The sequence below is a fragment of the Oncorhynchus nerka genome, linkage group LG2 (genome assembly GCF_034236695.1).
Source record: "Oncorhynchus nerka isolate Pitt River linkage group LG2, Oner_Uvic_2.0, whole genome shotgun sequence".
NCBI lineage: Eukaryota > Metazoa > Chordata > Actinopteri > Salmoniformes > Salmonidae > Oncorhynchus > Oncorhynchus nerka.
Window position 1 is genome coordinate 31,536,163 of NC_088397.1, and position 14,122 is coordinate 31,550,284.

General features: G+C 46.0%; 1 protein-coding gene across 1 annotated transcript in view; it reads right to left on the reverse strand.

Annotated features, from left to right (window-relative positions):
• LOC115134307 (transmembrane protein 163a-like) overlaps nt 1-9,897 on the reverse strand; it is a 50,354-nt gene extending 40,457 nt beyond the window's left edge. The window contains exons 1-2 of the mRNA XM_029668143.2: nt 9,374-9,897; nt 7,966-8,085 (exon numbers count right to left, since the gene is read on the reverse strand). Coding sequence (XP_029524003.1) covers nt 7,966-8,085; nt 9,374-9,557 — 304 coding nt within the window. The 5' untranslated portion in view covers nt 9,558-9,897. The remainder of the gene's footprint in view (nt 1-7,965; nt 8,086-9,373) is intronic.
• Nucleotides 9,898-14,122: the final 4,225 nt, after the last annotated feature.

Below are 14,122 nucleotides of genomic sequence, written 5' to 3' on the forward strand. Positions count from 1 at the left end.
GTCAGTATTTTTCGCGCCCTGTGTTTTGGGCATTGTATTTTGGTGCCATATCCTCGTCTCCTGTCTGACGGGATGAGTCCTGGAGTGGGCTAACACAGTGTGAAATGACCCAGACTCGGCGAGGGATCACTACCCCGAGTTCACCTGCCCGATTCCGAGCTGTGTTCGATCACCCACCAGAGGGTCGGGCGGCGGGTGAACGGCTGTTCCACCTGCGACAGGAGACGAGGAGCGCGCAGGACTTTGCCCTGGAGTTCCGGACCTTGGCCGCAGGAGCGGGGTGGAACGACAGGGCTTTGATCGACCACTACCGATGTAGCCTCAGGGAGGACATCCGCAGGGAGCTAGCGTGTCGGGACACAACCCTCACCTTGGATGAACTCATAAGACATGTCCATTCGTCAGGACAACCTGCTGGCTGCCCGCGGGCATCCAGAACAGGCTCTGTTGTTTTCACCCCCAGGCCCTCCTGCCCCCATCCCCATGGAATTAGGGGTTGCTGCATCGAGGGGGACCGGAGGAGGAGTTTCCTCCTGCACCAGTTGTGGTCGGCGAGGACACACGGCCGACCGGTGCTGGAGGAGCTCATCTGGGAGTCGGGAGGGCAGGTGGAGCACTACTCTGTCACCCCAGGTGAGTCAGCACCAGACTCACCCAGAGCTTCCTGTCGGTCATATGTATGTGTTAACCTCTTTTCCTGGGTTTTCTCCCTCTCTATAGCATAAGGTGCTAGTCGATTCAGGTGCAGCTGGGAACTTCATGGATCGTGGGCTTGCGTTAAGGCTAGGGATTCCCCTGGTGTCGTTAGACCTACCTTTGCCCGTGCACTCCTTAGATAGCCGACCATTAGGGTCAGGAGTGGTCAGGGAGGCCACGGTGCCACTGGACATGGTAACGCAGGGGGATCATAAGGAGCGGATTAGTCTATTCCTTATCGATTCACCTGCGTTTCCAGTGGTGTTGGGAATTCCCTGGTTAGCTCATCACAACCCGGTGATTTCCTGGCGACAGGGGGCTCTTAGAGGGTGGTCAGAGGAGTGTTCAGGCAGGTGTATAGGAGTTTCCGTTGGTGCGACTACGGTGGAGAGTCCAGACCAGGTTTCCACCGTGCACATCCCCTCTGAATATGCCGATTTGGCTATCGCTTTCAGTAAGAGGAAGGCGACCCAATTACCACCCCATCGTCGAGGGGACTGCGCGATAGACCTCCTGGAGAACGCTGCACTTCCTAGGAGTCACGTGTACCCATTGTCCCAGGAGGAGACAGTGGCTATGGAGACATATGTCGCTGAATCGCTGGGACAGGGGTACATTTGGCCCTCCGCATCACCCGTCTCCTCAAGCTTCTTTTTTTGTGAAGAAGAAGGAGGGAGGTCTGCGTCCGTGCATTAATTATCGAGGTCTAAATTCTATCACAGTGGGGTTTAGTTATCCACTACCTCTCATCGCTACAGCGGTGGAATTATTTCACGGGGCGCGCTTCTTCACAAAACTGGACCTGAGGAGTGCGTATAATCTGGTGCGTATCCGGGGAGGAGATGAGTGGAAAACCGCATTTAGTACTACATCTGGCCATTATGAGTACCTCGTCGTATGGGTTGAAAAATGATCCAGCCGTCTTCCAATCCTTCGTAGACCAGATTCTCCGAGACCTGCTCAGGCAGGGGGTGGTAGTGTACATCGATGACATCCTGATCTATTCTGGCGCACGTGTCTCTGGTGCATAAGGTACTTGGGCCACTGCTGGAGCATGACCTGTATGTCAAGGCCGAGAAATGTGTGTTCTTCAAACAGGCCGTTTCCTTCCTGGGTTATCGTATTTCCACCTCCGGGGGTGGTGATGGAGTGTGACCGCGTTACAGCCGTGCATAATTGGCCCGACTCCGACCACGGTGAAAGAAGTGTAGCGGTTTTTAGTGTTTGCCAATTACTACCGGAGGTTTATCCGGGGGTTTGGTCAGGTGACTGCTCCCATTACCTCACTGCTGAAGGGAGGACCGGTGCGCTTGGGGACAGAGCTTTCAGTCGTCTGAAGGAGCTGTTCACCAATGCGCCCGTGTTGGCGCATCCGGACCCCTCTTTAGCGTTCATTGTGGAGGTGGATGCGTCCGAGGCTGGGGTAAGGGGCCGTGGTGTCCCAGCGCAGGGGCGCGCCACCACAGCTCCGCCCTTGTGCTTTTTTTAGAGAAAGCTCGGTCCGGCGGAGCGAAACTATGACGTAGGGGACCGGGAGTTATTAGCTGTAGTCAAGGCTCTGAAGGTGTGGAGACATTGGCTTGAGGGGTCTAAGCACCCTTTTCTCATCTGGACTGACCATCATAATCTCGAGTATATCCGGGCAGTGAGGAGACTGAATCCGCGTCAGGCTGGATTGGCCATGTTCTTTATCCGGTTTCGCTTCACCATCTCGTACCGGCCAGGCTCCCAAAACACTAAAGCCGACACGCTGTCCCGCCTCTATGATACCGAGGAGCGAGCCGACCCCCATCCTTCCACCTTCATGTCTCGTGGCACCGGTAGTATGGGAGGTGGACGCGGAGATAGAGATTGCATCACGGTTAGAGCCGGCCTGTGATAAATTAGTACGTTGGGCTCATACTCTACCCTCCTCGGGTCATCCTGGCATCGAGAGGACAGTGCGGAGTCTTAGGGGGAGATACTGGTGGCCCACGTTGGCTAAGGACGTGAGATTTTATGTCTCCTCCTGCTCGGTGTGCGCTCAGAGCAAGGCTCCTCGAGACTTGCCTCGAGGGAAGTTACAGCCCCTCCCCGTTCCACAACGGCCGTGGTAACACTTGTCGGTAGACTTCCTCACCGACCTTCCCCCGTCCCAGAGTTTGGAGGGCGTTTATGGAGAGACTGGGGGTCTCGGTCAGCTTGACCTTGTGTTTCCACCCCGAGAGTAATGGGCAGGTGGAGCGAGTAAACCAGGATGTGGGCAGGTTTCTGCGGTCATATTGCCGGGACCGGCCAGGTGAGTGGGCGAGGTATGTTCCTTGGGCTGAGCTCACTCAGAACTCCCTCTGCCACACCTCAACGAACATGTCTCCCTTTCAGTGTGTGTTGGGCTACCAGACGGTCCTGGCCCCATGGCATCAGAACCAGACCGAGGCTTCTGCGGTAGAGGAATGGGTACAGCTCTCAGAGGACACCTGGAAAGCCGTCCAGGAATCGCTGAGACTGGCGGGGGAACTGCAGAAGAAGAGCGCTGAGCAGCACCGCAGTGAGGCCCCCGTGTTCGCACCGGGGGACCGGGTCTGGCTCTCGACCCGAAACCTGCCACTCCGCCTGCCCTGCCGGAAGCTGGGGCCGCAGTGTGTGGGGCCATTTAAAGTCCTGAGGAGGATAAACGAGGTGTGTTACAGGTTACAACTTCCTACTTATTATTGTATTAACCCCTCGTTTCATGTGTCTATCCTCAGGCTGGTGGTGGCTGGTCCCCTTCAAGAAGGTGAGGTGCCTGAGGTCCCTCCGCCCCCTCGGGACATTGAGGGGTCCCCTGCGTACACAGTACGTGGCATTCTGGACTCGAGACGCCGGGTGGGGGGCCTACAATACCTTGTGGACTGGGAGGAGTACGGTCCGGAGGAGAGGTGCTGGGTACCGGTGGGGGACATTTTGGACCCTTCACTCCTGAGAGACTTCCACCGCCTCCACCTGAATCGCCCGGCGCCTCGCCCTCCGGGTCGCCCTCGAGGCCGGTGGCGGCGCGCTGCGGGAGCCGCGCGTCAGGAGGGGGTACTGTCACGACTTCCGCCGAAGTTGGCTCCCCTGCCTGTTCGGGCAGTACTCGGCGGTTGTCGTCACCGGCCTACTAGCCGCCACCGATCCCTTTTCCTTTTTCTGTTTGTTTTGTCTTATTAGTTGCACCTGTGACTAATTGTGTTTTCCTGATGTGCTTCCTTATTTAAGGCTAGTAAACCCGCCCTTGTTTTGTGCGGGATTGATTTTGTGTTACGTGTTGTTGTCATTGGGTGTGTTAGTGCTCCGGACCATCTACCCTGTGTTTTTGGTTGGTCAGTATTTCTCGCGCCCTGTGTTTTGGGCATTGTATTTTGGTGCCATATTAAAGTGCACTTTTCCCTTTGGAACTCTCTGCCCTCTGCGCCTGATTCTTACCTCACACACCCAGTCCCGCGTGACAACCCTTGAATGAGTAGGTGTGTCCAAATGTTTGACAAATACTGTAAGTCTGCATCCAAAATGTCACCCTGTTCCGTATATGGGCTCTGGTCAAAGGTAGTGCACTACATAGGGAATAGGGTGCCATTTGGGATTCAACCTATGTACAGTATATTTACAATGCTGGATTGTAAAGCCCCTAAATGTATTGAAGTCATTTATTGCAGGTTCTTGGTTCATGCTATGAACTGAACATCATGTACTAATAAGCATTGTTTATTAAGCAGGGAGAAAGAGTGAGAGAGAGAAAGAGCGAGAGAGGGTTTTTTAACTTGCCGAGAGACAGAGAGAGAGAGAAAAAGAGCGAGAGGGTTGTTTAACCTGCCGAGAGAGAGAGAGGGAGAGAGAGAGAGGGTTTTTTAACCTGCCGAGAGAGAGAGAGGGAGAGAGAGAGAGAGGGTTTTTTAACCTGCCGAGAGAGAGAGAGGGTTTTTTAACCTGCCGAGAGACAGAGACAGAGACAGAGAGAGAGAGAGAGAGAGAGAGAGAGAGAGAGGGGTGTTAAAAGTAAAGTAACTTCCACCACACACCCACTGGCAGAGAAAAAGGAGGAAGGACTGCTGCCCTCATCAGAACAGGAAATGTGCTGCTCATTTAGAAACAGGAAACTCTGCAGTGGAAAACACAATTACAGACCAGATTAATCCAATACTATAACAACAGTTGTGTGTCCCCATAATCCCATACCACTGTGGCTAAACCAAGAGCTTGTAGAACTATTATAAATTGAATTCCTATTTCTCATTCCACACTGACACTGCATGGAGGAGGTGATTGAACCCGGGCTTGTTGCCTTCTCTGTTTCTCTCTTGAGGGGCAGGTTGATTTCAGGGTAATGAGATATCAGTGTGCAAGCAGATCACTTTTTACAATGGCTGTATCTTTCTCAAACTCAGTGGACTTGTGGTTAGATGATCCACCTGAGATTGGAAGGTTGGAGGATTGATACCCGGACGAGCCATTCCAAAGAATAAAAATGGGACTTGATGACTCTGCTTGGCACAAATATGTCAGTATTATAATGTACTGTTAGCTGTAGATAACAAGCATAGCTCTAGGCAAGACAGGCACACATCCTTTGATCAAGGCTTCAGTCTTCGCTATTTATATTCTTCACAGCCTTGGCTAAGTATCAAACCTTATCTGTGTCCTGAATAGCACCTTATTCCCTCTTCCCTATATAGTGCACTATCTTTGACCAGAGCCCTATATGGGCCCTGGTCAAAAGTAGTGCACTATATAGGGAAGAGGGGGCATTTGGGACATGGCCCTTGCAACCTTGAGTTTGAAACTCCCCTGAATATTGCTGCTGAATATGGCTCCACTTTGATCTGTTCCCAGATCTGTTTCCAGTCAGCAGAAAAGCAGCAACTTCTTCTCGGCTGCTGAATCTTCACTTTACTCATACAGAGATGAATGGAGCCGCTTGGCCAATAGAAAGTTAGTGTTTTGTATTCACTTTTCACTGTTGACTATTCACTATTCACTGCTGCGTTTTCACGCATCACTGAAACCATTTGTATTAGTTGAATATATCACAAATGAAAAGACAACATGATTTAAAGACATGGAATAAGGTCAAATCCTGTTACCAACCTTATGCGGTAAACCTGAACACCTACAGTGAACCTAGTACCTAGTACCTACTGCATCTGGGAAATCCAACTGCAACTAAAACCTAGGGCGACAATATAGCATGACTCTAAAATCAGCCATGGCGGATTGTCGACCCCAAAAAAAGTGCAAATTACGAAAAAAACTCAGTAAAATTCGAAAAGTCATGACTTGACCGACTTATAAGAGGGGTTGAGGTTCATACACTGGCCGAAATGAAATCTAATTCCATACTGATTCCACCCTGCAACCCCAAAAGCACAACATGAGTCATCTTATCCACATGGGTCCCATCCTGAAGAAGTCTTGTGGAGCTATATCACACAAAAAAGAGCTCATGAGAGCTATAGAAGTTACTGTATTCTAATATAATACAGAGAAATCTGAGCTTTTCAATAACTATTCCAACATGCTTTGTTTGTTTGCTTTATTGTCAATATGTCCACCTCACAGATGATGTGCAGTTGAAGTCGGAGGTTTACATACACCTTAGCCAAATACATTTAAACTCAGTTTTTCACAATTCCTGACATTTAATCCTACTAAAAATTCCCTGTCTTAGGTCAGTTAAGGATCACCACTTTATTTTAAGAATATGAAATGTCAGAATAATAGTAGAGAATGATTTATTTCAGCTTTTATTTATTTCATCACATTCCCAGAGGGTCAGAAGTTTGCATACACTCAAATAGTATTTGGTAGTTTGTCCTTTAAATTGTTTCACTTGGGTCAAACATTTCAGGTAGCCTTCCACAAGCTTCCCACAATACGTTGGGTGAATTTTGGCCCATTCCTCCTGACAGAGCTGGTGTAACTGAGTCAGGTTTTGTAGGTCTCCTTGCTCGCACATGCTTTTTCAGTTCTGCCCACAGATTTCCTATGGGATTGAGGTCAGGGCTTTGTGATGGTCACTCCAATACCTTGACTTTGTTGTCCTTAAGCCTTTTTGCCACAACTTTGGAAGTATGCTTGGGGTCATTGTACATTTGGAATAACTATTTGCAACCAAGCTGATGTCTTGAGATGTTGCTTCAATATATCCGCATAATTTCCTCCTCATGATGACATCTTTTTTGTGAAGTGCACCAGTCCCTCCTGCAGAAAAGCACCCCTACAACATGATGCTGCTACCCCGTGCTTCACGGTTGGGATGGTGTTCTTCGGCTTGCAAGCCTCCCCCTTTTTCCTCCAAACATAACGATGGTCATTATGGCCAAACAGTTCTATATTTGTTTCATCAGACCAGAGGATATTTCTTCAAAAACTACGATCTTTGTCCCAATGTGCAGTTGCTTCTTCCTTGCTGAGCGGCCATTCAGGTTGTTTTGATATAGGACTTGTTTTACTGTGGATATAAATATTTTTGTACCTGTTTAATCCAGCATCTTCACAAGGTTCTTTGCTGTTGTTCTGGGATTGATTAGCACTTTTCAGACCAAGTACGTTCAGCTCTAGGAGACAGAACGTATCTCCTTCCTGAGCGTGGGCTGCGTGGGTCCATGGTGTTTATACTTGCATACTTTTGTTTGTACAAATGAACGTGGTACCTTCAGACATTTGGAAATTGCTCCAAAGGATGAACCAGACTTCCACTTCACAATAGCAGCACTTACAGTTGACCGGGGCAGATCTAGCAGGGCACAAATTTGACCAACTGACTTGTTGGAAAGGTGGCATCCTATGATGGTGTCATGTTGAAAGTCACTGAGCTCTTCATAAGCCCCATTCTACTGCCAATGTTTGTCTTTGGAGATTTAATGGCTGTGTGCTCGATTTTATACACCTGTCAGCAACTAGTGTGGCTGAAATAGTCAAATACACAAATTTGAAGGGGTGCCCACATACACTACCTGGCCAAAAGTATGTTTAGTAAACATGTGCAGTATGGTATGTATACTGTATGTTATGTGTTATAGTAGATGCACCCATGTGGTGTGCTATCTATAGTCATAAGATTTGCAAAATTGACAAGTTCATCAGAGTCTATTGGGAACTGTCACATTTAAATAATCATCACCAGGACGACATTGCCTCAAAGCCTGGTCACAGATCTGTTTGTGCTGTCTTATCAACTCACCAGAGTTGGCAAGGCAGCAGAAACAGATCTGGGACCAGGCATATTCCCTCATCCCTCAGAGAGAACAAGAGAACGAAGAAATGTATACTCACTGAAAGCTGCTACTGCCAGGATCAGCGTCACAAAGATGGAAACCCAGGAGACCCACAATGCTTTCTTGCGGTAGCTTTGAGCTTCGTGGGGCTTCAGCCTCATGCTGCTCTCCAGTAAGCCTGTCAAAAGCAACACGGTATTAAGCAAGGGTGAGATTCTTGATGCTTTTATCAATCACATCATAATCGTTTGTCCATTGCCTACAATAGATTTAAGATTATCTACATGCTATGAAGCTTCCTGGTTTCTGTAACAAAGAAAAATGAAGCAATACACAAATTTGAAGGATCCTTGTATTGTAGACTACTGAAAACACAGAGGTGTGAGGACTGGCACAGGTGTGATAATAGTGTAGGGTTACACAGTAAACTACTGTCTCACAATAGTGATAATGGTGAGGCACTGTGGGCCATCAAGAAATTTAATCTTCTAGACATGAAATCAAGTTGGTCACGAGCTGAGTCCTACCGACTGCAACCTCAAGAGCCTGGGATTTATTCACTACATCTAGCAACAAGAAACCATTTTACAAGTTTAAGAACCAATTGGAAGCAAACAGAAAAAGACGGCATAAACGGGGAGGGACCTACCTGAATTTGTCCAATAGAACGCCTCTTTTTCGTTACAAAACTTTTTCAGTTTGGAGTAAACGGTTTCTGTTGCAAAATGTTTTGAAACAGACTAAACATTTTGCAACAGAATCAGCATAATAAATACATACATAGTCCTCTAAAATGTGTTTTGAATAAGGTGAATTGCATATAAGAGCTAGAGGGCGTGGACATTCTTTTTATTTTAGAGTCGGCTGAGCTGAGTACCAGCATGTAGGTTAAACTATAATGGTCATTGATACAATTATCTCAGAGATGTATTCCTTAGATGTGTAGGATCGGTGATGGAGATAGTGCCCTGATATTATCAAGCGGTTTGTCTGTCAGTGTCAAACTTAACAAATGTGTTATGGCTGCCTTACTATACCCCCTTCAAGTGAAGTCTAAACCATAAATATTCTAAGTCTCCAGTCTGCTTAAAGAGACTACTTATAACGTATAATCAAAATTCTGGAAACGTGCTGGGAGTAGCCCATACGCGTTCAGAGTAACTGACAGTTTAGTTTGTTGAGATATTTCTGCTAAAAGAAAAAATACGAAACGTACATAAAATGTTGGCTTACTTTGTACTATCGAAAGACGATTATATTGTGTTAGTGGACTGCAATAATTTCTAGTTGCACAAAGCATTTATAAAAAAAACTTCCTTGAAAATGATTAATAATATTGCGATATTATCCAATGAAGGCGCACATATGTCACAATTCAGACGCACTCGAGGCTAAAGTAGCCTAGTCTACGTTTAAATAGCAGGCGTGTTCTATTTTTGTTTGATTTCTCATAGTTATCGGCCTACCTTGCCCCTCCACGCTATCGCCAATCTTCATCTCCTGGTCCATCTTGAATTTAGGTTCCCCCTGACTTGCTCGTTTGGGTGGCTGTTGATCTGTCGGGTCGCACTGACCGTTCACAGTCGACGGATCAACAATAGTTGGATCCGGGATGGTGCTCACCGGGTCTGAGGCTGTAGAGTCCGTCATTGCTCTAAATTGCGGTTCCAATTAGGCAACTCCAAAAGTCTCACACCAACGCGCGAAGTTCCGTCCTCAAGCGTTGAGTTGCGGCCGGCGGAGTGGGCTTCTGTAGATCTGAGCGCAATATCGAGCGCATCAATACCGTGCCCCCATGCCAGTCATGAATTCGAAGTCAAGTGCGAAGACAGCAGCAAGAGGACTCTAATTACGAATCTAGTTTATTTAACGAGGCCTCTGGGTTGTGTGGAATCCGTACCCATGTCCATGTCAAGTCTGCTTATCAGTGAACACTGGAGACTGTAGACATGTTTGCCACGCTACAACAGTTCCCGGTTCGACTCCGCTGCGCGTAATGAACAACATCTGTCCCAGGTGGTTCTCGAGACAGCATCGAATTTCACTGGCGCACAGTAGGCGATTCCAAATAGTCTCCGAAGAATATTAAAGGAAAACAAATACATTCAATGAGAAATATATGTGCTTTGTGGCTTGTAAATATTTTATCAATGCCATGGACAAACATATTTTTCTATTTCTAAATATTGATTTAGTGGCCTACATCAGTCTATGGAGTGTTCCTGCACATGAACTAATGTAGATGTAGACAAACGTAGTATGTATATTATTATGCCTGGACAGTATGGGGCATTGGGTTGTAAATCACTCTCAGGTAAACAGCTTCTTGCTAACATAAATGTCCTATTTGTAAAGTGATTTTTCACATTCCAAGTGACTAGAGGAATGCCATTCAATAATAGTGCACTAAAGTGGCAATGGATGAAGTAGCCCGTAGACTAGCTCAGACCACTGTCCTTCCGGTTACTAATCCAACACTCTAACCACTAGGCTACCCTGCCACCCCGAATGCTGGAATGTTATGTCGTTTTGCTCAAAGATCAAGACTAAAATCTGCACGCTTGAATCTCTTTGATTGCCGACCTATATACGGTGCATTCGGAAAGTATTCAGACCCCTTCACTTTTTATGCATTTTGTTACATTGCAGCCTTATTCTAAAGTTGATTCAATTGTTTTTCCCCCGCCTCATCAATCTACACACAATACCCCATAATGATAAAGCAAAAACTGAAATATCACATTTACATAAGTATTCAGACACTTTACTCCGTACTTTGTTGAGTAAACTTAGGCAGCGATTACAGCCTCGAGTTTGGCACACTTGTATTTGGGGAGTTTCTCCCATTCTTCTCTGCAGATCTTCTCAAGCTCTGTTAGGTTAGATCGGGAGCATCACTGCACAGCTATTTTCAGGTCTCTCCAGAGATGTTTGATCAGGTTTAAGTCCAGAAGCCACTCCTGTGTTGTCTTGACTGTGTGCTTAGGGTCGTTATCCTGTTGGAAGGTGAACCTTCACCCTAGTCTGAGGTCTTGAGTGCTCTGGAGTAGGTTTTCATCAAGGATCTCTCTGTACTTTGCTCTGTTCATCTTTCCCTCGATCTTGACCAGGTTCCCAGTCCCTGCTGCTGAAAAACATCCCCACAATAGGATGCTGACAACACCATGATTCACCGTAGGGATGGTGCCAGGTTTCCTCCAGACGTGACGCTTGGCATTCAGGCCAAGCAGGTGAACCATAGATGGACTCCAATCAAGTTGTAGAAACATCTCAAGGATGATACATGGAAACAGGATGCATCTGAGCTCAATTTCAAGTTTCATAGCAAAAGGTCTGAATACTTATGTAAATAAGGTATTTCTGTTTTTTATTTGTAATAAATGTGCAAAAATGTCTAAAAACCTGTTTTTACTTTGTCATTATGGGGTATTGATGAGGAATTGATTTGATTTTATTCATTTTAGAGTAAGGCTGTAACGTAACAAAATGTGGAAAAAGCCAAGGGGCCTGAAAACTGTCCCGAATGCCGAGAAGAGATCAACATCCGACGAGCTTCTCCTTCACGTCTCTATGGATTAAAATGACAATTTTAAGTCAGTGGCACAGACCATGCAGACGGAAAGGTTACTTACTGTAAGGTACAGCCTGCCCCTATGTGGAATATTGCAACTATTACAGCACAAGATTAATTTTTGGGGGAGAAATAAAGTGCTTTCATTTGTACTGTATTATTTTCCATATATTGCCCTATTCTTTCAATTTTGCTACGATTATAAACATACCGTAGACAATATAACTGAGAGAAAAGAAAATACCCTCTAGTGTTCAAGCAGGCCCAATAGCATTGAAGCGACACAACACGACCTATGACCCTGCATCATCATTCCCCTTGCTCTGTGGATATGCTGTCTCACCCCAGGAAGTGTAAAAGCGTCCTTATTGAACATTGTTTTTTTCAAAGCAAATTGATGTTGTGATCATGTTCATAGCACACAGTGTTCTATACTGAAAGGTTTTTACTATATGTGGGTATATGTATTGTCAGTGTCTAGGAACAGAAGGAATAACTGTTATAACTTGTCTGTAGTTCGTCTCTCTTTCGCAGGTTTGTCCACAATTAACAAAATATTCACAACTGGTTCTAAGACATGTTGGCTTACAGTCGAATCGAAAGAAACGCACACAAAATCAAATTACTGACATTAGATTTACGCTGAAATTGGGGAATAACGGCTCACAATGAAATGACAAGTTCTAGCTTTATAAATGAATGACTTATTTATTGATTAAAGAGAAAGTGAGCATGACTAGGCAAAGCAGTGCACACATATAAAGATTAAAGCTGTAAATAAGGTTGTATTGAATCGAAATTGCATTTGTGAGACATACATGTCATGTGTAATACGTATCATGTGTTGCGGTGTCCATGGGTTCATCTGACTCTGGGTAAGTAGAAAAAAGGGCTTGATTGACAAAATATTGCACTATCCCTTTAATGTGAGATTGTTAGGCCTACTGTATGCTGCTAGGCTAGACTTGGCAGTCACACTTTATTTGCATTGATTGAAAATCATTTGAAATGTTTGAAAAGCCTGCAGCAAGCAATACCATTCACCTGAATCACACTTTGTTATTATACATATTAAAAATACTGCAAAGGTCCAAGATCAAACATACAGTACACTCATTCCCACAGACATTATTTTTTACCCCGCACTAACCTCTGGAAGAGGAATGCTTCTTTCTTGGTTTTCAGATCTTTCTTGTAGCCTGCCCTGAAGTCGTTGATCCGTGTGTCACAGTTCAGCAGCTGCTTGGGCTTCTAGCTAGGGCTGGGCGGTATACCATATTTTATGATATACCGGTATTTATGCAGGGACTGGTTTGGGTTTTTACTTGACCTTCTATACCGGTATTTGAAGGTTTTGGTTTGTTAAATGTGATACGCCATGTGTAATGTACATTTTTATAGTTTACTTTGCTACTTGAGTCATCTCTCTCCATGCCACTCTGTGCAAAAGAGCAAGAGGGTAAGTAATAAAATGGGGATGAGGTAGTTGGGTGTGATATTTGCAGATTGGCTATGTACAGGTACAGTGATCGGTAGGCTGCTTTGACAGCTGATGCTTAAAGTTTTAGGGAGATATACGTCTCCAGCTTCAGAGATTTTTGCAATTCGCTCCAGTCATTGGCAGCAGAGAACTGGAAGGAAAGGCAGCCAAAGGAAGTGTTGGCTTTGGGGATGGCCAGTGCAATATACCTGCTGGAGCGCGTGCTATGATTAGGTGTTGCTATGGTGACCAGTGAGCTGAGATAAGGTGGGGCTTTTCATAGCAAAGACGTATAGATGACCCTGAGCCAGTGGGTTTTGCGATGGATATGTAGTGAGGGCCAGCCAACGAGAGCATACAGGTCGCAGTGGTGGGTAGTATATGGGGCTTTGGTGATAAAACGGATGGAACTGTGATAGACTACTTCCAGTTTGCTGAGTAGAGTATTGGGGGCTATTTTGTAAATTACATCGCCGAAGTCAAGGATCGGTAGGATGGTCAGTTTTACAAGGGTATGTTTGGCAGCATGAGTGAAGGAGGCTTTGTTCAGAAATAGGAAGCCGAATCCAGATTCAATTTTGGATTGGAGATGCTTAATGTGAGTCTGGAAGGAGAGTTTACAGTCTAACCAGACACCTAGGTATTTGTAGTTGTCCACATATTCTAGGTCAGAACCGTCCAGAGTAGTGATGCTACTCGGGCGGGAGAGTGCGGGCAGCAATCAGTTGAAGAGCATGCACTTAGTTTTACTAGCATTTAAAAGCAGTTGGAGGCCACGAAAGGAGTGTTGTATGGCATTGAAGCTTGTTTGGAGGTTTGTTAGCACAGTGTCCAAAGAAGGGCCAGATGTAAACAGAATTGTGTCGTCTGCTTAGAGGTGGATCAGAGAATCACCAGCAGCAAGAGCGACATCGTTGATATATACAGAGAAAAGAGTCGGCCCGAGAATTGAACCCTGTGGCACCCCCATAGAGACTGCCAGAGGTCCGGACAATAGGCCCTCCGATTTAACACACTGAACTCTATCTGAGAAGTAGTTGGTGAACCAGGTGAAGCAGTCATTTGAGAAGCCAAGGCTATTGAGTCTGCTGATAAGAATACGGTGATTGGCAGAGTCGAAAGTCTTGGCCAGATCAACAATGTTGATGACAACAATTCTATTTT